This window comes from Perca flavescens, chromosome 8 (genome assembly GCF_004354835.1).
Source record: "Perca flavescens isolate YP-PL-M2 chromosome 8, PFLA_1.0, whole genome shotgun sequence".
Classification (NCBI taxonomy): Eukaryota; Metazoa; Chordata; class Actinopteri; order Perciformes; family Percidae; genus Perca; species Perca flavescens.
In genome coordinates, this window is record NC_041338.1 from 20,705,654 (window position 1) to 20,732,769 (window position 27,116).

Here is a 27,116-nt window from a genome sequence, read left to right on the forward strand (position 1 = left end):
TATATCCCGATATTTTTTTCCGCAAAGTGAGAGCAAATGTTCAGTCAAAGCCAAAATCAAATATGACATGTCACAAGTAGTTTCATAGAGACAGTTGCAAAATCAAATAAATAATAAACCGGTTTCTTCACCTGGTTCATGATTAAATGCTCAGCTGTTCAAATAACAATAAAATGTAAACCTAAATACTGTATAACAGGAGTACCTTTTTTGAAATCAAAGCTCCATATTTGTGATTCGTTCCAAAGGTCAATTAAGCTTTTGATATTAATATAATCTACTTTGTTCAAAATGTAATGCCTCATGCCTGTAAGCCTAGGTTTATAGTCCCATTCTTCCACTTGATACTGCTTCCACTTAAGTAAACTAAAAGATGAACTATCGACTACAAAACAAAGAAACTAATTAATGTGTTAATACAAAGAATATTTATTATGATCGGTTCACAGATCTGAGTCCAAACGGAAACTTCACCCTTCTGAACTAAGAGTTTCTGCTTCAAGGTGAAGTTTAAAACAGACTGAAATGTCCAGGCTGTGTACAAAAAACAACGTAACATGAGACACAGCCGTCTTCTAACTGTAAACAAACCGGGAACTATATTCTCAGGCGGAAGAATATAGTACTTGGGCGGAGTGATATGCTCGCAGCAAGCCTGTCTGAGAATATAATTGCCGGTTTGTTTACGGTTAGAAGATGGCTGTGTCTCATGTTACGTTGTTTTTTGTACACGCTGTGACTCTACAAATCACAACATGTAAATAGGAACATGTTGGCGTTATTTTGTCACTTTTGTCACAATTCAGAGCAGTAGGCTAGTTGGAACCAGTTACCTGCAGGATCTGTGCTGGGCTAAGCTAATGCTGGAACCGTCAGACAGTGTTACAGCACGCACAGAGATGAGAATGGTATGTATCGACTTGTCTTACTCTGGGGGTTACGGTGAATAAGCTAAATTCCCAATAAGTCGGCGTGTTCCTTTAACATCAGATTCAAATAGGCATATTATTTGCTTGTTTTAACAGAGGTATTAACGTTATACGTTTTTAGTGGTGAAAGTTAGTATGGCAACCTCACACAAGAGTTGCGATATTCCTGTAGACTTTCCGCGCACTCTCGTAAACTCCAGGAAAGTGAAGAAAATTTTGTTGGTAGAAAGCCAGAGCTGGTGAACCGCAAAATCAATGAGCCCGCTAAGGATGTAGCAACCCCGCTGCTGTACAGAGCCTCGTACAACAGCTTGCTGCGTGTAACATGTTTTGTGCTCGGATCGGTTCGAAAGACACACAGAGGGTCCTCAATTTATAGTTCGATAACTGAGGGAGCATTTTGAAAACTGTGACCCGTTACTCAAATATGTGCTGTTGTTATGTGAACTGCAGTTAAAATTCCTCCCGCACGGTTGCCTTCTCTTTTTAATGAAGTGAACTGAGAACTTGGAGTGAGGTGCTCATAAAGGTCAGTGTGACTCACATAGTAGTTTTTGTTTTGTAGATTTTAAGAAGACTTTAATATTTGATGGTGGGACATATGATACTGTAAATATTACCGTAGGATGCTATCGTCATGGGCAGCGCTTGGCACAGGGGCATCAGAGGGACTGACTGGCAGGTCTACATCTGGCTGTCCAGGCTGAGCATACACCGGCTTGGGCTCTGAACAAAAACACAAACTCAGGTTATTGATGAAGATAGATGATGAACATGTAAAACATGTTTAAAAACAAAGGAATACTCCCTCAAACACAGTCACAATCTAGCAATACTACAGACACGTTAGACTGAGAACAAGTACACTAAAGACAGAACACAACTGTTCAAAATCACACACAGGCAAAGTGACACTTGCGCATAAACACACCACACTCAAGGCACAGAGTGTCCTAAGCAGAGAGGTCAAACAGAAAGGCAGCAGAGTGCTGCAGGCTGGGGAGGAACGTCAGACACGATCAACTCATACGGTTTATTTTCACTTGGCTCCAGGCAAACTCAGCCAGGCTCAGCAGGCGTCTGGATCTAACTTTTTTTCTGATAGTCGTGCTTTTAAAAAGGGCAAAAATGACTGGTTCAAACAGGATTTCATTTTACGGTCATGAAATCATTTAATGTTGTACTGCTTATGATGGACAGGGAAACCCACACCAACATGTTGTATTTGCTCACAGGTACAAGACACAAATTATGGGTGTCTTACACAAAATGATTCATAGATGATTTGTGTCTGACCTGGGAGTGGTGGGAGCGTTTTCTCCTCTCTAGCAATAGCTGACTCCTTCGGTTTGGGCAGAGGAACCTCCTCTGGTAGCTTCACTGGCGTTGAAGCTGGCTTCGAGATCCGGTCGTCATCACGACTTCTGTGACTGCAGACAAAAATAGATGTTTTTGTACGATTTCTCTCTATAAAAGGAATATGTAAGATTATAAATAGTGTATTCTGGAGATGTAGAGCTTGGAGGCAACCGGGGAGCTTTAAGGCTACATCTTGACTACAGGCCGTAAACAACTCAACACAAAACCCAGACTGGGTGAAATTTTCTCCTGTCTGCAGTCAGAAAGGAAAAACAGGTAAAAGGAACGTTCTCGTGCCTGAGGCTGAATCTTAATCCTGAAGGTCACCACTTTGTCTTTCCACTCTTTTATGCTCTATTTTTAGAGCAGTTTATCTAAAAGGTGTCAGAGTGGTTTCTGTCCTCCAGGTGAATTTTACTGTGTGGCTCTGGCTGTAGACCAGCAAAGGTTTGACTTCGATGCCAGTTAGGCCACGTAAACAGATACACAGTGACCCTGGCCAATTACGAGTCAGTAAATGATGACAGAATTTCCTTGTGTTTTGATAAATGCTGACAATCCCGTTGTGTTTGTAAATTAGTATTCAGATGGGAATAGAAGTAGGCAAAGCAGGTTTTATGGCTCTGACTCACAAGGCTGCTCACTGGCACAACTTTACTGGCAAGATACTGCTTTTATTCACAGGCTGTATTCACAGTAACCATGCAGGACTCTGAACTGGCTGCAGAAGAACAAACTTCTTTTTCAACCTATCCAGGAGGAGGCCCTACTTTTAACTGCCAACTTCCTGAACTGAAAAAAAAAAGGTCACAGGTCACAGATCCAGGTTCAGATAAGCAATAACATCCTGTCCCAGCATCTCCTCTCTGTTAATTAAAATACTTATTAAAATGTGCTCCAGTAGCCTAGATGTGTCATAAATAAATTATTACAACATATTGTTGGTTTTGGCATCTTAGTGAATCTTGGTGAATATTGCCCCAAAAATATATATTGCAACCGAAATAGAGCAAAATCAAGCCAGACATCCACAGACATAAAGAAAGAGCTTACCAAAGCTCATACACATGTAAAAGGGGAAGACATTCTTTTGTTCCTTCATTGTTGGAGCCATATTGTCGTTGTGCCAAACATGCTGTTTGCCAACCAAAACGTTCAATAGACACAAGGATCCTGTGACACTTTCACAGGACTCTGTCATCTCAAGTCAAAACAAGACGTGTCACTGAATAATTGATGCTGTAAAGCATCACTCCAGCAATATTCCCTTAAGTAATAATTTGCTGTTATAGTCATCGTTCCAATAGAGAAATTATACATTCAAAAATTAGTGATTTGTTTGTTAAAGTCCTAACACCTAAAACGAGACCTACTTGTCTATTAATCTACATTTAATCTATTCAGGATTTACTACCACTATTATTAGTAACTACTCACACTGAGTAATGGTCACAAACTTACGGGTTTCTCCAGCTGTTGATGTATAAAAGGGAATAAAAAGGGCAGACAAATCTCATTAAGTGAGTGTTGGTGAGACTGTTCTTATAAGCATTCTTGCTTTTTGCAATGCAGTTTTCCTGTGTTTGGCATATAGCTTCACCATCAAGACTTTTCCAGTTCAAACTAATTTGCAGTTTTTGAAACTGTTGAATAAAAAAAATGCTTTTTTCCAAAAATCACAAAGGACGTTAAACTCCACACGCAGTAATATAGGTTGATCAATGAACTTTTACACTAAGTAGAGTTTTGACCCTAATTTTGACCAAGAATGTCTTTTTTGCAGCTTAACAGTTGACTTATATTTTCCTCGGGTCAATAAGCAGTGTGAAAGGGGAACAACTCTGGTGCGCTATTGAGTTGAGATGAAGAATTAATGAGGTACTTTCAAACAAGGTTACAGGCACAGAATTGCTGAATGGGCTGATGATATTAACCCAAACATAAAATCGAAAATCCTTCACAACCTTAAACAAAAAAAGCCTGTCTTAATAAATGTTCACAAATAGAAGCACATACATTATGAACAGATCAGTTACATAAAAGCTTTTTTTAAATATTAATATAGGGCTGAAAAAATAATTAATCTGCTGAATATTTTCTCAATTAATCATTGTTTAAAAAAATAAAAAATAATAGTAAACAGCAACCATCACAATTTCTAAAAGCTTACAGTGATGTCATCAAATTGCTTGTTTTCCCAAACCTAAAAAATAAGTCGATTATCAAAACAGATATTTTTCTGTAGATTGACTAATTGATTCATTGTTGTTGTCTACATTATTGATATGGAAAACAGGGTCGACCTCTAGCTCACTCGGTAGAGTCCTTGGCCTGTGTATAAATCAGACCCACTGCCCTTTACTGCATGTCATACCCTCTCTCTCTCCTGTCTATCTGTAGTATCCAATAGTTTTATTAATATTAGTAACATCTTAAGTGGTAATTTTTCACTGCTGTGGTGTTTCTGATCAGTTTGCTGTCAAATAATTTTTCCCTACTGAGACATCAATTTGTTCTTGGATTTTTTAAAGTTGAAATCTTAATTATTGTTGGTACTCGATTGCTCCTTTTTATATCAAGTGGAGAGAGAAAGTAGCAGAAATAAACACAAACGGACTCTACATGAAAGTGACAGATTATAATTTTACACTGTGTAAAATATAGATTTGCGACGGATGGTCTTTACCTGCCATTGCTGATTTGTGGGGGCGAGTGTCTGGAGTGGTCTGACGGTTCAGATCTTCTGTCTGGAGAGCGAGAGCGGCTGCTACGATGTCGGTCATGTGATCGATTGGATTGGTCGGATGCCATAGAATGGATATCTGAAATGTCTGATCAAACAAAAGCCACTGTTCAGTGACTGAATTCTGAAATACACACTGACTCATACACACTGACACAAGTCTGGCTTTTCAGCTGCGCCCCATTTCAGCTGAATCCAACACTTAACACCACTCTCACCGTCTCTGTCGGAGGCGTTGGCTGAAGGAATGCTGTCATCGAGGTCAGGGATGTTCAGCAGGGTCGCCCTGTCATCCCTCTGAACAACCATTTTTAGCTTGCCCTTTGACCTTTCTATGAGCTTCTTGGCATCTATCAAGGAGAGGTTCTCTGTCACTGTGCCATTGATCTGAGATAATCAGAGAAAGAAGCTATTAGGCATGGCAAAACAAAGAACAGACAGATCATTTCAATTCAAAATAAGATACATCAAATAAAGAGGTCTTTGTTTCAAATTTGAACCCAATTAAATGGTCATATGAGAAGTTAAAGCACAAGATCACATGCAAATTAAGTGCAACACTGATTATCACACAAATCCATTTTTAAGCTTCCATTACTAACTTGCACATCATTTTGACAATTCTTCCTTTAATCATTTGAGTAACCTTTTTATTTCCTAAGTGATGGCTTTTAATGAAAGTAACATGATGTGTGAGAGGGCTGGATGTGAGAAACAATTGATTCAGAACAGCTACAGTTATACACAAAAAGCTACATAAAGCTGTTAAAAGAACTGAGCTACATCAAGCAGATCAAGCTGCAACTTGCAACATTAGACTGTAGAAAATATAGACTAATACATCAGTACAGTGAGTACTCGTCAATAATAATAATTCTTCACTCCATCTTCATCAATACAAAAATGGAAAAAAGCTAATAATTTAATGTAACTTCAATCTTTTTATTTATGTTTAGTATTTTATGATATGATATGAAATGTTCACCAGGCTTCTTGTCTCCCTCTTCCTCACCTTCAGAACAACATCCCCTTCCTGGATGTTGCCATCCCTGGCTGCCAGGCTCTCAGGGGAAATGTCCTTGACAAAGATGTGGCTGGCCAGGCGCAGGCCATATTCTGCTTACAAAGTGAACGACAACAACAAAGACCATGTTAGCACAGAGTTCACGTGTCCACACCGCACTGACTGCACTTTACTGTCAAGCTGCTGCTCCCACTTGGATTAACAGTACTGAGTAAAGACGATTAATTGCTCTTTTACTTAGATTTACTTGAGGAAACTTGGATTTTGCTGTAGCTGGCAAGTTTTGTTTACTCTGGCAGTTGACCAATGCTGATTTGGATCTCTTAGTCTCTCCTTAAAGGCTGGCTGTCTGGTAATAGTTGGGTAAATAAAATGGCAGGTGATTTCCTGGATTACCTCAAAAAACGTTGCCTTCCTTTTTGTTAAGCCCGACTTTGTGAGCCTCACCTTCATTTTTGCGGGATTTGACAAGTGTGACCTTTGCGGGACGTGGGGGCAGGTTGTGTGAGCGGCGGTCTGAGCGTGGGGAGAGACTTCTCTCCCGCGAGCCGCTGCGTTCACGTTCGCGGTCCCTTCGCCCGCTGCTCCGCCCGCTGCGCCTGCCCATTGCCCCGCCCACACCACTGTAAGCGCCGCTGCGTCCGCTGCGCGTCTCGTATATCTCTTCATCATAGCTGTCCTCCTCCTCGTCATGCTCTGACATAGTTTCCCTCTCCCCTAGGCGGCCCATGGGGACATGCACCTTCCTCTTCCGCCTGATTGTCTGGCCAAAGGAAATGAGATATGAGATCAGTTACAGTAAGAAGAATCAATCATGTATATTTCTCCATTAATCAACTGTGAAATATATAAGAAATGTCTAAATGCCATACATTAATTTTAATATACATATGACAACACATTGTAGTTCCTGACTTTAGTTTTACTTTCAACAGCTAACCACAAAATACTCAAAATAGTGTCCTAATTCATAATGGGAATTTTACACTCACAATTTTGGCAATTTTCCCACTTTTACGAAGCTGCTGGACTGCATACGCGTGCTCCACATTGTCCATGGAGACAGCATTGACCATAACAACTCTGTCATTTTCCCTAGAGAGGGGACACAGAGATACGAGACATGCTGGAGTCTTTCTGGAGCAGGAAGGGTAATTTAATACGAATAACTAGAAATCTGACCGCACTTCCATTAATAGAATAAAATCTTACTGCAGTAGGCCTTCTGCTGGGCCTCCTTTCAGCACATCTGAGATGACAATGGAGGTCTCGCCACTCTGAAAATGAGGGTTATCCCGACCTCCTGATATGGCTATCCCGAAGCCAAACCCTGGTGCCTGCACACAGAGAAACATAGATTAGGATGTTGATTTAGCAGTTTGTGCAGACTAAAATCCTGAACATTATACAAAGGTCTGACAGAGCTGACTGACAAAAGAAAGGTCAACTTTACATATGCCATTGAGACTCTTAATCAAATCTACAGTATTACAAAACATACACAAAATCAGTATTTTTTTTTCAAATAGGAGGGGGGCGCAACCAAAGATAGCATAGAGATACTGGGACCAGGACAAGTTTCAACATGGGCCGATGTAAAGAGCATCTGAGGGAGGACACCTACCCTGTGTAGTGTTACTGTGTGCTGTTCCCAAATGACAGTCTCCTCCATTGCTGCGCTCTGGAAGACAGACACAGTACAGTGTGATTAACACAAGAAGTCCAACCGAGTTTAGATCCAAAGACGCAAAATTAGGCAGCCGGAAAAACTGATGCCGTCTTATGACACACAGATTTAGTCATTCACTGTAAATTATGTTTTGAGCAAAAATGTCAAAAGCTCACTGGTTCAAGCTTGGTTTTCCAAGTCTTCAATATCTTTGGAGTTTGGACTGTTGGTTAGACAAAACACTGCATTTTAAAAATAGGACTGGAACTAACGATTACTTTTATTAGCGATAAATCTCCAGACCATTTTGGTATTATTTTTTTGTCAAGAAAAAAACAAGTCAAAAAAAATTATTATTCAAATTAATAAATTGCAGTCAATATATCAGTGTTCAAGCCAGTTTGCTCCTGAAATGTATTTACACAGCAGCATTCCACCAGAATTGTGAATTTAACCTTTTATCTAGTTCTGCAGGATGGTCCATCATCATCTTTTTATCAGCACAATCTAGCTAATTGCCTTTCTAATGTGTGCACTTGTGCTTCCAGGCACAGATGTACAGTCAGGGCTTCTGCAGTATAACCATTATCTTGAGTTAAGAAAGCGAAGAAGACATAATGCATAATGCAGAAGAATTAAGTCTAAAACTGTACACATTTTGAAATTGACCGACTCCCATTTCCTCTCTACTAAGTTAAGAGTTTGTTAAAAGAGGGAAGCAGTCTCGGTGTTTCTGGGCTTCTCACATGCGAAATCTAATAAGGACGCAAACTGTCACAGCCACTATACACATACAGGGCCACACACAGCCGGTTATTGAGTTTGTTTCAGGTTTTACACTGTTACCTATATACAGTGATACAGATAGCACTGTGTTGTGCTTGGTTTTATCTGCAGTACACTCCCAGATCTTGCCAAACAGACCACACAATATCAACATACTCCTTTATAGTAGATCCACAGTATGAGGTCCCATGTTTACAGTGCGTTGAATACAATTATACAACAAAGCAATGATAAAAACAATGCTAGATACAATGAGGCCATGCTGACAGTACGTCTTTGATATTAAAGCACACCCTGCGTCACATTAACAACCAGAGAGAATAAGATGAAGGTCGACTCCTTCAGCTGTTAGGTCAGCACTGTCCTCTGCCCCCCACAGCTCACTTCTTATCTCATCTCTTCTTCTATAGCATTTTACCTCCACCACAATCTCACAGCACTTTATATATTCAATGGCTGCCTATAAAATACTATCAGGTCCATCCCTTTGGGGGAAATTACAACCCACATGACAGCACCTAATGCAATAATCCCCATTCGTCATGTAAATTGATCCGAGGAGCGTGACCTTAATAGGTGAGACGATTACACATTTTCCCTTCTGCTTTACTGGTAATTTCTTTGACACCTCAAACACTTACAGTACGGCCACCTATGCAGAGGACTCATTGGGAAGAGCGATCTCATGTTGCGGCATATACAACAAAGTGTGATGACAGATGAGCGAAGGGAGATGAATCTTACATTAAAAGCAGCATCGGTTTCAGTGCTTGGACGCTCAACAAACCCAAAACATCTAGCAAGTGTCAGTCCAGCAGCTTCATGTTGAAGATTCCTCTGCACCACATCATCATGACAACCTGCCTAATAGCATGGCTATACATTTACCCAAAAGTGATAATGAGCAACAAGCAGAATATTTAAAAAATTTTATTTTGAAGAAAAAAAAAAAAAAGAATCTTCAGATACACAATGTCTTCTTTGTTTTTGTAGGATACAAAAGTGTAAGGAGGTAATTTAGCCAACTGTCTGTGCTGCCATCCGGTTTATTTGTTTTACCACCTAAGCTTCCTTCAACACATCGTCCTCATGTTTGTCTTGACTTGTCGGCCAAGTGCCAAATGTTAGCTAGTGTCTGGGAATACAGGCAGCTGAATAAATCGCCACAAGTGGCCCCAGACGTTCTCAGCTTGGCAGCAACAGTCACAAACTCCTCAAACAGCTTATGGTGGGACTCACACAAGGAGGGGGAACAAAGGTTTCAACAGGGGAACTCCCTTGGCATTTTACATTGAATACACTGCACTAGAAAGAGGAAAAAAAAAAAAGACATCTGAATATTAACAAGACTGCTGAAAACAGAGGCATGAATTCTCACTGGAAAGTGAGAATTCATGCCATTCATGAAAGAAACTCTTTGGGGAGGAGGATTTATGCCTTGTGTCTTCTTGATCAGCACTGTGAAAACGCTGATGCAAAGAACTCGAACACATTGTCTAAAATTATAGATGGTTGCCACTAAACTGCAAGGTTATGGGAGGTACTTGTTTCCAGTTGACATTCTTACTTTCAGAAATTCTTTATAGGCATTTATGCAGCATAACAAACATGCACACACACAAACGTATAATGTTTAGGCTCTGTGTTGCAGCGGGGTTGTGAGAAATGTGATTTTGTTGTCTGGAAAATATGATTAGAGAATGCTTACTGTGTCTGATCCTATACAAATAAATCACCATGAACTTAATGAAATGTATAATCCCAAATGGACCAAAACAGAAAGAATCTAAAATGTAGTAAAAACTGAACGTAATTTAGGAGGAAAAATACTAAACAAAAACAAATTTAGCAGGGTCCAGCAGTGAGCATCTCTCCTTCTCCCAAATCAACATGTTAGTGCCCTATTCAGAGCCAAAGACTACTCTCAAAAGTCAAGTAAACATAAAAGAAAGACAAGGGAAAAGTCTGAGTCAACTCTCTGCTGCTCCTGTGTACAGTTTGTACTAAAGTCGGGTCAGCATCCATGGACTGATGAGTTTTTGTGGCACTGCTGTGTACAACCTTAATGGCCACAAACAACTGGTGCCAACAGAAGCTTCATGAAACAAGCCAGAGCCAGGGCTGGCAGCCGCTCCACAGCGGAGACACACTATGTCGGTTGGGTCAAGCTTGGGGGATTACAACCAGGCAACTTGGGACCCAGCACTACAACACAGATGGACTACAACACAGATGGACTACAACACAGATGGATCACACAGCTGAGTGGAGAAAGGACAGGAAAGCTGTGGTCAAAGTGTACTGTGTGAAGTCAATACACAAATGGTAAATGACCCAATTCTTCAATAAGCTTTCACTGTGCTTTTATTCCTCGGCAAAAAAAACTGTCAAAAAATGTCAAATAAATGCTCTAACATTAGCCTTTTTAGCATGTAAATCAATTTGCAACTAATGATTAATTTCCTAAATTGTAAAAAATAAATGATTAGTGAATTGATCAATAGGTCAATCAACAGAAATAATAATTTTCTATAAATTATGTTTTAAGCAAAAATGGCAAAAACTCACTGGTTCAAGTATAAATATTATCTGTTTACTTTGTTCCTATGACAGTAACGTGAATATCTTTTCAGTTTTGCAGTGTTGGTTTGAAAAAACACTGCATTTTAAGTAGGGCTGCAACTTACATTTACTTTTATTATCGATTATGCTGCAGACCTTTTTTTTTTATTAAACATTTGGTCTATAAAATATAACATAGTAAAAAATGCAAATCACATTCGTGAGTCCAAAACCCCAACATATTCAGTTTGCAATTATATAAAACAAGAAAAAATATCAAATATTTAACATTGGAGAAGCTGCAACCTGATAATTTTTTGGGATTTTTGCTTAAAAAATCTGATGCAATATGTAAGATATTTACTGTATTAAATCCAAACATGACCCCAATGCGTCATCAGATATTAAGGAAAAATGCTAAGTTGAAATACTCTTCTTTTCTGACAACAATGCTAATGCCAGTATTTTTTCATTTTGAAATTTATGTTCCGTGACGGAATGTCTGTTTGTGTTTTGGCCTGTGTGTCGTTATCAGCTGCCCAGTTTGACATCCAGGCCGGGTTGCCAGATATACCTGTAAAAACGTAAACCCAGTGCGCTACAGCTGTAGTACAGCCATGGAAGCAGCAAACAAACAAACGGGATCAATGGATTCTACCAGACCTGAAAAAAAACCTTGCCATGTTTCTAACAGTTGCGTGACCAGAGACGTAACAAACCCTGGGTAAATATTGGAGATGTATTTGAAAGAAGGAGACAGCTTAGAGCCCAGAAGGATGCAGAGTTGACCAATTTCCTCCTGAACAGGTAAGCATTAGCTTCAGGCTAATTTGTCACGGCTACTAGGGACAGGCATTTTACGTAATTTCAACATTTGTGTACTCACATTGAATTATATAGTACTCAAGTTGGTTGTCAGTATTACATATTGCACCTTTAAACAATGCATCAATTATCCAAATTTGCAGATTAACTAGAAACTTGACTAATCAAGTAATTGACTAATGGTTGGAGCTCTAATTTTAAGACTCTCCATGAGCTCTGAGAACTTGTATTTGGTATTTTTGGCCATTTGCTTACATTCTATAGACAAAACAATTCATTGTTAATGATTGATAAAATTACCAAATTTGGCTGGTTTAATGGTAAAAGAAGCTGCTCTTTGGGACTGCATTGCAAGTCATTCTTCACATCTCTTTCTTTCCTTTCCATATTCTGTACTGTAGCTACCACAAACACAGAAAACAGTCAACCCTAACTGGCTCCCCAACTCTGTATTCAGCAGAAAAACAAAATCATATTTCTTCCAAAGAGGGAACAGAAGCAGTATGGTGGGGTGTTCAAATCTCTGACAATAGATTTTGTGCTGTAGTATGGTTTAGGGGTGAGGCAGAACCTCAATTTTGACCGCTCTGGGACAAGAGTAGCTAAAAATAGCTCTTATTAATTCTGCTGTTGTAATGCTGCAACAGTGATTTAAGGGAAACTTTCAGCATGAACACTGGAGAGCGTTTAATAACCTCTTTTTATATTAAATGCCACGGAGTGACTGGAACAAATGATGCAATACAGCAGAGGAAATACATTTACTTTCTTTCTAGTGACAATTTTTTGGATTTGTTTGTAATGCCTGAGGAAAACAAAGAGAGGTAGTTCATTTTCACAAAGCCTTTACAGTGCCAGTGCAGTGAAAATGTAGCTATTGCAACAAGCACTACAACAGAGGATACTTAATGTTGATGCTGTGCAACTCACATGTTACAGAGTGGTACTAAATGAAATTTTTAGTTCTGAATTGTGCTGATTAACTGAAACAAAACCAAATTAGGAAAATTACTTTTAAATAATTTAATAAAACATGATAATGGTAGGATACATTTCTTCCATTAAAAGGATACAGATGACCACATCTCATCTTTCGAGGACCCCCCCTTAAAGCTTTAGTGCATAACTTTTGGTCCGTTACATTCAAGCCATTGCCAAATGAGTTGCTACAAAGCTAATTAAGACTATCAGCACCACACAACTCTCTCTGTATTTCTCAGTATGGCTATGTTCAAAAGATTGTGTCGTCCGGTGACTTTCCCGAGCAGAAGCTTGAATATATAATGACCTCTTCTGAAGAGTCCATCGTGTTTTTTTAATCCTCCGTGTCCTCCTTGGCTACTAGCAACTGCGTGGGGGAGGGGTTTTAGAATTCCTCATGGGGGCGACAGAAACGACACACTATAGCTTTAAAAATTAGATGATTCATCTCAAGGGGTTTATCCTTCTAATAAAATACTCTTAAAATCTTATTTTATTATTTATATTTCCAAATGTGCTTCCACAGTCCAACTACAGATGGGTCACCAAATGATAAGAGCAGCAATAAAGCTAATGAGGCTCAGTCTCTCCAGCAAGGAAAGAAACAACTCTGAGTAGTCAGAGCAATACGACCATTAAATCAAACCAGGAATGACACCGACACAAAGACGAGCATGCCAGTAATGAACAAATTGCTAAGTCAAAACGAGGATACTTTCAGGACACTGTGCAAGTTGCAGTGCGGCCAAAGACAGAACGCAGCAAACAAGTAAAAGAAAATGATTGATCACTTCAGAAATTGAAAATGATGTGCAGGGGAGTGCTGACAACTGCTAAAACTCCCCTGCCTCGGAGAACATATTCAAATGCTAATGAGGGCCCATGCCTTAGCACCAGTCAGTGGGTCCCCTGAGAGTTAAGTGACACTCTGCACATACAGCATGGTTAGACACTGTACTGTGCATCTCTAATGGAGGGGAAGAGATGCAGCAATGCACGAGTGATAAGGTCAGATGAAACATATCAACTTGGACATAAAACTTAATTACCAACCATTACAAACATGAAAGACAGATGCATTATTTAAAGGCTACAGTAAAACAGACCTCCACATTATTCCCTTCTTTTTTTTCATTTGTTGCTTCAGTATTCAGATAAAACTGGATGCATACAAGCTCAGATGTACTTACATCAGTTCATCCTGGTCACTACAGAGGACACAGAAGAAAACATCTCCAACCTCCAGCTACTCCTCAGTAAATCCAGCAAGAGATTCCAGCAGACGCACATCAGCAGCCTCAGTGCATAACCGCACCAATCAGTGTTAGGAGGGACTTGCCCCCACCTTCCTTTCCTTTTTTTTTTCTTGGCTCTGGAGCAACTGAAATTATGAACACAGGTGAGGAGTTAAGAAACACACCCTGCAGTTACATCCTAATGCTTCCTCTGCCACGCAAAAGGTCTCTTTCCTTTTCCAACATCTTTCTTCAAAATGTATCCCATCCTCCAATTCTCTCCTTACACGCTCATGGGAACGAAGCAAATCCCCTCTGGCTTGGCAGCGATCTGTGTGGGATCTGCAGTTCCGCTACAGCATGGGACTCCTCTGTACTAGCGAACATCCATCCGCAGTGTAAACTGCTGTATCGGACTTAACCCCTGAAGTGCTGGTTGAGCCAGAGCAGAATTCATCAATTCTCTTTGCATGTGGAACGTTATTACGCCCCTCCTCCACAGGTGTGCTGCACTGCATGCATAAATTATACTCAACATGTCAGTGACATCCCATAGAGGATTCTTGACCATCAAACTGACAGTTAATAATAAAAAAAAACATATGACATTATACTTAGTTGTTTTTTTTACACTGCATCTGAAGAAACCACAAACACCATTTTACCTCCAACACTAACATTTTCTAAAATTAGCAGGCTGCTAATAAAGCAGATTCAACTAAACTGAACAAAAAAAAGGGAACTCTGAGCGGTGGAGGCAGAATGAGGAGAAAGCAAAGAGGCACATGTGTAACATCCCACGTTCAATGAGGAAGTTTGCTTAGGAAATTCTGACATCTGTAGGGCAACATATGTTTAACAGCCAGTTTATTCTAGATTTAATTTTCACTTTGCGGGACAGCTAAAATGTTAGTAGCCTAACAATTAGTTATGTTGTTTACCATTATTTCAAAGCAGTTCAATAAATTAAACTATTCCATGACAACATGAACTCAACAACAGCCTGCACTTAATATCCCTTTCAGGAAATGTTAATTACAAACTACAGCCCAGGTTATAATGGTGTTATTGAGAAAACAGCTTACTGCAGTGCAGTTTGCAACAAAACTAAGAACATTGTTCTATCCTGTGGAAAACATTATTTGTATCAAGCAGCATTGCAAGGGCACGGTTAGACAACTTGTCAAAAGTGTTTATATTTATTTTAGTAATTGAATCATTTCACCCCATTACTGTTAAGACTCTGTTTTCTATAGAGTGGCATACTGCATGGTTGCACACACGTTAATTCACCCTAAGGCAACTTTAAGCATCTGCAGTATGTGCCAACCACATACATACTGAGGCATTCCTTGTTGTCTAAAGACTGCATTTTCCGTCACCACCAACAGGAATACATGGTAGACAGAGTTGTCATTAAAGGCTGAGGCTATCCTTCTCTTTACAATGAAACTTTTGTTCCAGCTTATATTGAGAAGACAGGTGACACAACGGCAGAAACTACTGTACTTCTATATCAGACAGATGTAGCAGCACTTCACTGTGCACTTCATCCTAATGCGTGACATGATCAGTAAGCAGCTCAAGATGCTTTAGTTAAAAATAAAACATCTACTCATGAACTTAAACATCCCTTACTGCCTGTAACAGACTGACTGTTCCTCATCAAATTCCTGACATCTGTGAGATGGTTATTACAGATATTGCTTCATGTAAGGGCATCATTTGCATACACTGTCCATGTCCTGTTCTCTGTGAGCAGGAGGTAACCCAGCAGTGACCACGGACATGTGCATCCAGATAAAGTAAAGCGGTGACTCCGCTAAGAAAGGATTTACATTGGCTGTTACAGATTTGATTGTGAAAGACAAAATGCATCACACTAATATCCAACAAATACACAAAATGCAATGACATAAGGAAGATAAAAAGAAAAACATCACAAAAACGAACCTGTGATACAGGGAAATTACAATTTGGCAAAGAGGAGCATGATCCAAAGGAACAGACTTCAACACACACAAAAACACATTTTTACAAATATTTAGCCCAGATTCATCATCAAGGTAAAACGTGGATCGAACACCAAACCAAGGCCACGTGGGTCATGACATCCCACTTATCGGTCAGGATAATGAACGAGTTGGACATGCCTGACAGACACCCAGGTTAAATTTACATCCCTCAGAGCAGAGCCTGGGAGTGGTGACAGATTCCACACATAGTTTGCTCTCTCCACCACCTTCTGCCTACCAGGCAGCCTCCAAATTAATTATTTCTACATCAACCAAGGGGCATGTAGGGATCCCAAACTGCCTCAAGTCAGCAGTTGAGCTACTTCCAGATCTTCTTTTTTAATACTACATTAATGAGGACAAAATCCAAAAGGTGTGATTACACTCTGCAAAATAAATAGTCTTTCCTCCTTAGCTCAAGCTATATTTCTTTTCCCAGCTAATTTCTTACTTAATTTTTTCAATAATCAAGAATATCACAAGAATTGTGGTTCAGACAACTGGACTTAACCATTCAAGCTTTAAAGCTCTGCGACTACAGATAGTTTACAAATGTGTTTTTTTAATTTCTATAACACAATGCACATTTTGATGGGACATTATATCTATACTTCCAACTTCAATCTGTATTTTTATGCTGATGTTTCTTTATTCTAAATAAAAAAATAAAATAAAAAAAAAAGTCATTTTTCTATCCCACACATAATGGTTATGTCTAGGGAAGTAGTGGAGTACAAAGATTTTTGTGCGGGATGAGTCTCATAGGCAGTCCATGTGACAAATGGACATACAACATTAAATATGGAATGTGACTTTAACACATGGATACCGAATGAAAACTGTCAAAGCTGCTTTGCACTGAGACAATGCCGCAGTACTTTTATCCACCAATGATTGGGTTTCAGTTTCCAAAATGGAGGAAGCCAGCAGGAAAACCTTATTTGATGTGCTTAACATTGAGGATGACAGTCAACACTGTAATTAACAAGTGTTCAGATTAAATCTGTGTTTAGACAGTATGACAGTGTGTTGTGATGCAGAAGGTGTTGGTTGAATGAGCACAAGCTTACAACCTCCTATTTAATAAAGAATTCCTAGGTGTAGTTGCTTAAATGAGTTTGCAATCACCACAGATAGTCCGGTAAGAACTGGAGAAGATGTCCTCAAATGGTGTTTTATTAACTACTACACACATAATGCAAGCCACTCTGTATTAAACAGAGTTCAGATCAGTGAAGGTTTCTGGTGTGGTTTCTGCAACATAATAAAAAGGTAGGAATAACATGCTTTAATTATCATAGTAATTATGTAATGTACATACATGTGAATTTAACGGATGTATAATGTGTACAACAGTAACATATTAAGCAAACAGAGAACTTACTCAATTATGAAAGCAAGTTACTGCACCAAGGCCCTTTAGCTGTAACCGAGTTAAGTCACACATACATTAAATGAAATAAAGGAGGATTGTACATAGAGTGTAGACCTGGTACACGTTCCTCAGACGAAACAAGACACATCCTTCTTCATTAAGGGCACGTATAGTAGCCTATTGCTGGAAGTCGCTTCTTTTGTCATAATAACACATCCAAGTCAAGTTGTGTTGAAATCATCAAAACATACTTTAATCCAGCACGAGTGGTCAGGCTGAGTTCCATTATTACATGTGGTTTTAATGGTCTCCACCAACTCCTGATATCTGTCTCCTTAGCTGCTAAATGCTCCACTATGTTCACCTACTGTTTAGTGTTGAGCAGGTAGTGTACAGTGGGTCTTTAGAGCCTGTACACTGCCTGTTGTGGCTGAAAGCAAAACATTTTACTATAAAAAAATATTGATTATAGCTGCTTTTAGTAAAGATATGACATTCCTTTTTTTTTCTTAAGTATGCAAATTATGCAATGCAATTTTTAACAAAAAATGCATAATTTAAGAATCTGCTTTGAGTTTTAGATTTCTACACATCAATGGAAAAAAAGGAAAATAAATTACATTCAAACCTTAGATATTCGCTCTCAGGGATAGTGGCTCAGTGTTAGCAGTCTATTTCCAGGCTCCACAGCTGGAGTCAGTGATCATAACCAGAGCCTGAGTGTGTCCTAAAGACATGGAGCAGGAAATCAGCCCCTGAACTCAATCAGCCCTGTGGAAGTTATCAGTGCCCCACACAGAGCACATAAGAGGGCAGGAATGTGCTGATAAGCTGAGCCGCTGACCTGCACCCCGCCTCCTCTCCGTCACAGTGATTGAAATGAGGATGACGGAGCCAATGAAAAACACTAATGATAAGGGATGTTTCTGCACTATAAGAAAAAGGAGGTTCACGTTGGAAAGTGATTGATGAGAGATTTTGCAAGCCTCTTCATCCTGATAATTCCACACCCCTTTCAAATAAGGATTTATGATTGGACTTATACAAGCAAGCTTCTGTATAACTGGAGCTATAAACATAACGAAAAAGGGGCCATTTGTTGAAACAGACTTACTGTTTGATGGGGACATGGACTTTAAAGTCATATTTTAAGATGCGTTTACTAGGAAGTCTTAGCTTCGCCATTTAACAGAGAAATTACCTTTCAATGTTCACAGCACCCATCAATCAACTCACACCATATCCAAAAAGTAGCCTAAAAATTAGGTAGTATAAAATCTGTAAGAAGCCAAAGAAGATATATACCAACTAAAGTCTGACCTTTAAAATGTCATTGAGGAGGCCTATCAGTATGTGTAGTACAATGTACTATGAATTAAATTTTGTCCATTGATACAGTTGGTTGTGAATGTTGACAAAAACAGACAACATAAAAAACATTATTACAGTAAAAGATTTTACTAGCTGAATGTGTCCCTTTTATGTTAGCATTTTTTTTAACTCTCTATTGGCACCAGTTACATTATAATTACATTCATCCTGTGCCAATAGAGCATGAAGAGTAACATTTGAGTGGACATAAAGAGGTGGATGGGATTAAACTGGGCTGCAGTTTATATTGAAAAAAGGATGAGATCTATTAGCTCAACCAGAGGGTGGAACAAGGAGTGTCAAAAGTCCATCTCAGTCTGAAGTCACACCTCTCAGTGGATGAAAATATCACAATGATACTAATTATAAAAAAGAATCCATGGTGTAAGCCGAGATATAGTACTTCAGGATAGCACAGGCTAACTCATTAAATCATTTTTTTTCTAGTGGCACCTCTAGGCTATCACTAACACTGAAACATGGCTCTCTCCAAAAGTCTCCCACCATTTTTTTGGCACTGTTTTTCAGCACCCTCTCTCTTCACAGTTAGACCATTACTCTCTTCAAAGAAGCACCTTAGGACATCCACTTTGTTCTCTTTTATATTATTTAAAAAAAAAAGCCACTTGGTTTGGCATTAACCAAGCATTATGCCAATGCATACCTACGGTTTAAAAATATAGAAAGTGTCCACACGATATTAATACAGTAATGCAGTCTCATTGGTCATCTGTTGTCATGTAGGTATGTTATAACCAGCAATGGATAAGCCCCTTATTCCACAGTTTCTACAGATACACAGTACTACAAAACTGCAGTCAAATTTAACTTAAGTAGGCACAATATAGGATACATTTGTCCTTCCAAAACCACAATGACTCAGGTGATTGCTGTTCCCATGACAGCTTAGGTCAACATGATTTACAGGCCAACATGTATGGCTGCCCTTGAGCAGCTAGATATTCTCTTCGTCTCAAGCAACATGCTTGCCAGAAACATCCCCTGCACAACACTGCCATCTGAATTATAAAATAAAAAAAAAAACGGTTTAATCATGCAATAAAACATCTAATGGCTGCCACAAATATCCTCTGTATTGTGCCTCCCCCACTTCATTTGACAAATCTGTTGTCCTGCCCAGCTCCCATTTTATATACCCATGACTATCACAAGGCCAGAGATGACATGTTTAAGGCATAGACCCAAACTCCGGGGATGTGTAGTAATAATTCATACTTCCACTGAAAAATATACCAATTATATGTTGTGTTGTACATATGTTATAGTTAGAGAAGAGATGTAATGTATGCTCTATAAATAGTCTGTTGGGAGCGTCCTTTTAATTCAAAAGTCCGTTATCCATTATAGAAACTTGACAAATCAGAGACAATACAATTCTATGACAGAACCAGCCGGTCTACCTTTTACAAAATAAGTGAACACAACTCGATTGTGGAGGTGGGCGATAATGACAACATTAAGAGCATATTTAATACCTAATAATTTGGACACTGTTAATGATGCTTGCATACATTATGTAATCTAAGCCAAGATTGTGAGACATGTTTGAGATATGTTGGCCAACCAGGCAGAGACCATCATTGTTTATTTCCCACAGCAGTAATTAGTTCACCAATTACTTATCCCTTTAAGGTGTTTTATTAGGATAAGGTAAAGAAATTCAAACCGAATCATGATATTGTGAATCCCACATAATATCTAATTTTATATCTGATATGATATTTGTTGTATCTCCCCACTCAACATGTTTTAATGTTGCAAACTAGATAAATGTAAATGGTCAGTGTACAATGTTGTATGTCCATATATCAGCTGTAGATATGGCAGACGATAACAATCTACAAAACGATAATGTCCAGCGTTAACAATATTCAACAGGTGATGATTGTTGCGTTTAGTTCATGTTAGCAGCAGTAACTTAAGCTACATCCCTTGGTATGGAAAGGTAGGAGTTGGTTAGACGGGCTAACCTAAGAAAAACACTGACTGTAGCCCACAAATACAGCTGACATGACATTATTATGACAGCTAGTACAGACACCAGAACAGGCAAGCAGGTATTTAAGAGTCACCAAACTAAAGCCAGCTGACAAGCTAACGTTAGCCAACTGCTACCTAGCTTTACCAAAGCCCCACTTTGGTTTTACAGACAGACCATCAAAACAAGGTAAGCCACCGCTTGACCGTCCCTTTATTTAAAAAAAACCGATGTCATATTTCTAGCAGCTGGCCTCACGATACCACTCCCTCCTTGCCTCTTGCAGTCTGACACTTTATTAATCTTCTGACACGTTTATACCCTCTTGGTCAAATCAACCCCTAGCTGGCCGACATTTTGTACCAGCAGCTAGGCTAGCTCATCGTTACCTGGACGCTCTGCACACTTGACGTGCGAACAACCCGTCCGCCCCATGACAGCTCGACCGCAAGGCATTTTGTGACTTGACATTATCGCTTATGCAAGCTCAACACAAATAGGGCAATGAGCATCGTTATTCATGCTTTTAACTAGAAGATAACGTTAGCATGTTGGGCAACTAGCTAAGCACTTAGCATACCGCGTAGATGCAGTTTGCTAGCAGTGAGGTAGTTCAGTTACCTCGGCTTGCACCGTTATCGCTCGCTCGTACCCGCAGAGGGACACACATCCAGTCAGCTCCTGCGGCTACAGCGAAATACACTCTCCCAAATAACGTACTCACGGATAGATCAAGAAACCCATTCACCTTTCGTAAAAGCAATGATCCTCGTGGCGTGCTTGTGAAAATCTTACAGAAAATGAATGGAAAGGTCTTCCTGGTGTGGCTCCAGAGCAGCAGCCGCCGCACTGCAATGGCAGGCAGTGGATGAAGCCTTCCTTCTCCCACCCTCTCCTCTCACACTTCGGCTGCCGTCACCGCCGCGGTGACAGTGACAGGTTCGCCTGGAAGAAACCATTCCGATTTGTCCGCGAGGGGGGAGGGGTAAGGATGCAGAGAGGCTGTCCGCCGCAGCAGCAGCAGCAGCTTTTCCAGCAGCATCAAGCGCCATTCCAGCGTGAGAACAAGCGGCCGTCGATGAGGGAGAAAATACACCGAAGAAGTTTATCAGTTTTTCGTGAACACAGCAGTGCCTAGTATATATGTAGGATTTATGCGGCTGTTATCATCTTGTCATCTATTTAAAATCCATGTTTCAGAAAGTCTACATCAATTAATAAGTAAATCACCCTGACTAAAAAATACTAATTCAAAAACTGTCCAGAGGTCTAGCTTACTGCATTGCTATCAGAGAAAAGTCCCATAAATATAATCCTCAATGACACTTTTCCATATTAAACCATATTAACAAACAACCCTATTACTTATAGGCTAGGGTATATTATTATTTTTTACAAAATAATTCGACCAACCTATTTTTAATGTATGAACTGATGTCAGGAATCATATACGTTTGATATTAACAATACGCCTATTGCTTTTTGCACATAAGAAATGGATGTGCTTGGTGTATTTTGCTGAAAGGGGCTCTTTTCGATTGGCCCATTTTTAGCCCAGACACCTATAGGCCATTGCTTTTGTCTTGGTGTTGATTGGTTAATCAGAAAAGAAAGTGGAAGAATTGACAACTAGACTATTATCTCAAAAATGGGTTATGATTTTATTTACCGGTAGGTCTAACAATTTTCATAAAGATAGCCTATATATGCCCATAACAACTTCAGAATGTGTTCAGCAGAATAAAACTATTTAAGAACCTGGTACTGCAGCAAGGCAGCTTAGTCATTATCTCTGTTTTAACTTTGTATGAGCTAGTACAATAACTTCCTTTTCCAATATTATTGAATATAATAATAATAATAATAATAATAATATTATACTATACAGTTCAAAAATAGATTGAAGAAAACAATACTTGACCATTACAGAAAAGTGACCTGAATATATTAATGGGTATGTACACACAGTGTATACAGTTGTATTATTGTAAGTTATTGTGACTTACAATTTTAGTATGCTGTATAAGCATAGCTGTTTTTTTTTTTCTGCAATAATGTGATATTGTAAAAGTAGGGGCTGGATTTTATAAGCATTATGCTTCTGCCTGCTCCTTCTCAAACTCATACTCGGAATTGGATTAATTTGTATATAATTGTGTTTTATCTATGTGTTTATTTGATTTTTCCTTTTTCTCTTTTAAAGTATGTTGATTGTTTGAGATAAATAAATAAAAAACAGGTAATATGATTTCGCTATTGCATCAGCAGTGCAGTATTTACAGGTAGACTGCAGAAGGCCTAACAGACCTTTGTGCACGCAATGCATAAGGTTTGCCTTTGCTGCATGTGACGTATGGGTTATATTTGATCTTTAAACAGCTTTTAACAAGCATTCGGATCAAACACAGAGCTAATTAATTATTGGATGAGGGAACTATTGAGAGCTATGTTTGTCGTGAAGAGTGAAGCTACATTGCCCTCATGCACCTTAAGAGAGGGGTGTTTACAATTGTTCTTTATATTATAGTTTTAGCTTTGTTTGCACAATACATTTTAACCAGGTGCTGAGCAATACTGCAGTACTATTAACCAAGACTTTCCAAGATACTTTTAAATCTTTTTGACAAAGTATACAATAGGGTTTTTTATACCTGGTATGTAAACATTCAACAGCAAGATACAGTAGATATCATGTTAATGTTAATACCTGTACACCCTGAACTTCACATACAGATGCATATTATCTATATGCCAAAAGAAAATTATATGAGAAACTTAAAAACTTTCTCATGCTATGCACGTCATAATATGACAAATGAAATTTTAAATACCAAGGTTTAATTGACTAGGCATCCTTTGAAACAAAGGACAAGATGGTTTATTCTTCATGTTTCTCTCTCTCTCTCTCTCTCTCTCTCTCTCTCTCTCTCTCTCTCTCTCTCTCTCTCTCTCTCTCTCTCTCTCTCTCTCTGTGTGTGTGTGTGTGTGCGTGTTCATCTCCATAATCAGGAAAAACAGCTATAAAATGATAGCTTTCTGCAAAATATGCTGCTGAGGATGAAGATTAGAGGCCCTTAATGTGGAAGATATTTCACTTTGATGTTATATTTTTTTGAATGGGAAGAACAGTATAAAAAATCTATTTGGATATCACTTTTAACTACCGCAAACTTAAACTCTTTACAGGGAAAGCTGAGGTAGGCTACTTAAGTAGTAATGACATGCTGCATAAAGCCATTTAAAATGCAGAGGATAGAACTAAAATCCACCCTACAGTCACGATGCTCAATACTCCTTCCCATGGGGTATACAGATTTAATCAATATACAGTAGAATGTAAATTGTGCACTGCACCAAACTCCACTCTTAAGACTCCATCGCATGCACTTTAGTTGTTTGTGCTGGCTTTTCCAGAAGTACCTAATTCTCTGCAGCACCTTCTGTTGTGCATTTTATCACTTTGAGATTGTGTGACTGTTCTTGTCACCTCTACCTCTGGCACTAATGAGCGCAGGAGAAGATAGGGGCTGAATGTAATGCTGGAGGAGCACAGAGGTCCTGCAATGTTGCTGACGTAGGGAGACTTGCCGCAGATTCCATTGGAGGATCCGAAGGAGAGGGAGGGAGGCGGGGGGCATCTTGAATGGAAGAATGCGAGTTTGACAAGGTCATAAGAATTAGATAAGCAGTCATATACATTCTGTGGAAAAACAAAATATGATTAATAGCAGTCGTAAATATAGGAAAAAGGAAACTGCACAACACAGTAAATGTATCTGTGACCTGCACCTCTACAATATCCATTGATAGCAATAACATGCAAACCTTTGGCAGTATGTCAGGATAGTATGTCACTGAGCATGAATGACGGTTAGATCTTTATTTATCAGCTAAAACTAGTGAAAGTATTAAAGCAGAAAAACTGAATCCAGCTACCAAACCATTCTGGAAATGCATGAACGTGGCTCTGATGTGAGCTTATGCTACTTAATGTATCTCTCTTGAAGCCCTTGAAATACCCTCTGTTAATGCTACGACAGTGTTTGCATCACTTGCTCCAACAGCACAGAGGGAGTTTCAAATGCCATGCAACACAAGGATGTAGTCCATCTCCCCCATCAGCACATTTACACACACAGACAGGATCCGAACCAGAGTATAACTGCAGGAACAAATCACACGAGTGGAAAAGCAAATTACAAATTCACAGCAGGTTGGCTTTTTGAGTGCTCTGCCTCTGACGGTGAGTGAGTCACCTCTCAGCTGCACAGGTCAGGAAAACAGCCTACCAAGCAAAGGTTGGCGTGGCTATCTATGAGCTTTAATGACTGCAGCTATCATATGACATGACGTTAAACATAGCACTGCAGCAGAGGAAAATAAATGCATTTTGTCCAATAGCAGTGTGAGAGAATAGATAATATGTGACACTGTTGTGTTGTCAAAGCTGCAAGAAGATACTCAAAACGTGCTTCTTATCTTGTTATCCAGTCTTTGCTTTTACAAATTGGAGTACATCAATATAATCTCATAATGGAGTGAGCTGGCTACTGTACAGAGGCTTGTATTTCTGAATTGTCCTCTGTCAGTATCATTGACCTCTAGCATGAGAAAGCAGCACACATCCATCCACACAGCCAACCCATTTGTTCAGAACAGAAATTCCTTACACAAGGTGTCATAATGCCTCACGATTACATGGTGTAGCACATTTAGAGCTGAGAAAAGAGACAATGGTCCATGATCTGGTGAGCACGAGATGTCTCGTAAAGTCAGCAGTTGAAAAAAAACACTTATCAAAAGGTGCTTCATAGAGGAATTAAGTGTGACCTCGGTGAAGCAGAGTTGAGGATGTATAGCAGTAAAATGCAGCTGAACCATGCATGACACAGAGTTTGGTTGCAGCCTCCTGATGTCTGTCCAGCATATTAGCAGCTGATTTTACAGTATGTGACTGTAACACTTGTCCTACAAAAGAAGAAGAAATATCTCATCTTTCATCTTCAGTATAACATTGACATTCTGCATTAGAATATAGAGATAATAATACAGCTGACTTTGCTCTTTGGGCTTTTGTGTACTCAGCTTTTATGCAACGGCCAACTAAAGCAATTAAACAACAGATTTTGTAGAGGACTAATTTTGTTCATTGTGATTTGCTTCCTTGTTCAAATGAAATTAGTAGTTTATATATTCGTTTTAATTAGATTGCCAACTGCCAGGAGATGCGTGTTTGACAATTTTTCGTGTTGCACTGGCTGCAGTGGAAATGCTGCAATGAAATAAATAAATCAATATAAATCATCAAATAAAAAAATATCAGTCTACTGAAAGGTGTTTACAACATCCAAATCATTCCCACTTTAAAAAGCAGATATTTTATGGAATGGTAAGAAAAGTGACATACAGTAATGGTGTCGAGCTAGAGGCAATAACAAAAGGAGACAAATGCCATATGACACTAGAGTATGTGATTGACAAAGCACAAATCTGGATTTACTGATGCATACAATTGATAAAATAAAATCAGAACCCATGTACAGGGAGGAAATACATATTTTACAAGATTCCAAAAATTGAACCTATAATCTCCATCTCATATTTTCCCACAAACAGCTGAGAGCTCAGACATATCAGGTGACATGAAATGACCTCACATCTCCGGCTCTGCAGATCATGTGACAACAGGCCACCGACATCCAAATCCTCTCTGGATCAAACTACAGCATCATGTACAGTTGCAAAGAAGCAATCGCCTAAGTATGTTTATCCAGGAGGGGAGCACTAATGCTAATAAAGATGAACAATTCCAATCAGTTAATGTGGATACGTGTATGAGAGACAGGTCTTTAACAGCAAAATGGTAAGTTAGGAATTATTTTGCTTTTGAAGACTAGCCTAGATCATAGATTGCAGTGCTAAACATGAAGCTGAATTCCTTGAGGTGAATACAACTTTTTAAAGCAGCAGGATCCTGATCAATCCTATTGTGATTTCACGGACAGCTGGAAACTGTGACGGCAGATTAATTATCTATGTTAATTAACCGACAAATACTCTGCAGCTCTTCTCACATAAGCCCTGGGAGACTCACTTGTCTAAAACCTAAAATGTTGTTCAAAAACGCAAGATATAAAATGATTTTACAGTCAGAGTGGAATCGCCTCCACCCCTGATGTGACCAACCAGTAAAATTATTAATGAAGTGGCGGTATTTTTTATTTTCCATCAACCAGAATTTTA

At 39.1% G+C, this 27,116-nt stretch overlaps 1 protein-coding gene across 11 annotated transcripts in view; it reads right to left on the reverse strand.

Moving 5' to 3' along the window:
• The window catches only part of tjp1b (tight junction protein 1b), a 37,301-nt gene extending 15,395 nt beyond the window's left edge, over nucleotides 1-21,906 (reverse strand). For 4 of the 11 annotated variants that reach the window (XM_028584639.1, XM_028584638.1, XM_028584637.1 and 1 more), the window contains exons 1-10: nucleotides 21,622-21,905; nucleotides 7,680-7,736; nucleotides 7,268-7,392; nucleotides 7,048-7,150; nucleotides 6,503-6,818; nucleotides 6,017-6,150; nucleotides 5,250-5,418; nucleotides 4,975-5,119; nucleotides 2,226-2,359; nucleotides 1,550-1,655 (exon numbers count right to left, since the gene is read on the reverse strand). In XM_028584639.1, the coding sequence (XP_028440440.1) occupies nucleotides 1,550-1,655; nucleotides 2,226-2,359; nucleotides 4,975-5,119; nucleotides 5,250-5,418; nucleotides 6,017-6,150; nucleotides 6,503-6,818; nucleotides 7,048-7,150; nucleotides 7,268-7,392; nucleotides 7,680-7,727 (1,280 nt within the window). In that variant the 5' untranslated portion in view covers nucleotides 7,728-7,736; nucleotides 21,622-21,905. Of the gene's footprint in view, nucleotides 1-1,549; nucleotides 1,656-2,225; nucleotides 2,360-4,974; nucleotides 5,120-5,249; nucleotides 5,419-6,016; nucleotides 6,151-6,502; nucleotides 6,819-7,047; nucleotides 7,151-7,267; nucleotides 7,393-7,679; nucleotides 7,737-14,068; nucleotides 14,260-21,621 lie in introns of all 11 variants that reach the window. The other 7 variants (XM_028584641.1, XM_028584640.1, XM_028584631.1 and 4 more) reach the window with 6 other exon arrangements.
• Between the last annotated feature and the right edge of the window lie 5,210 nt (nucleotides 21,907-27,116).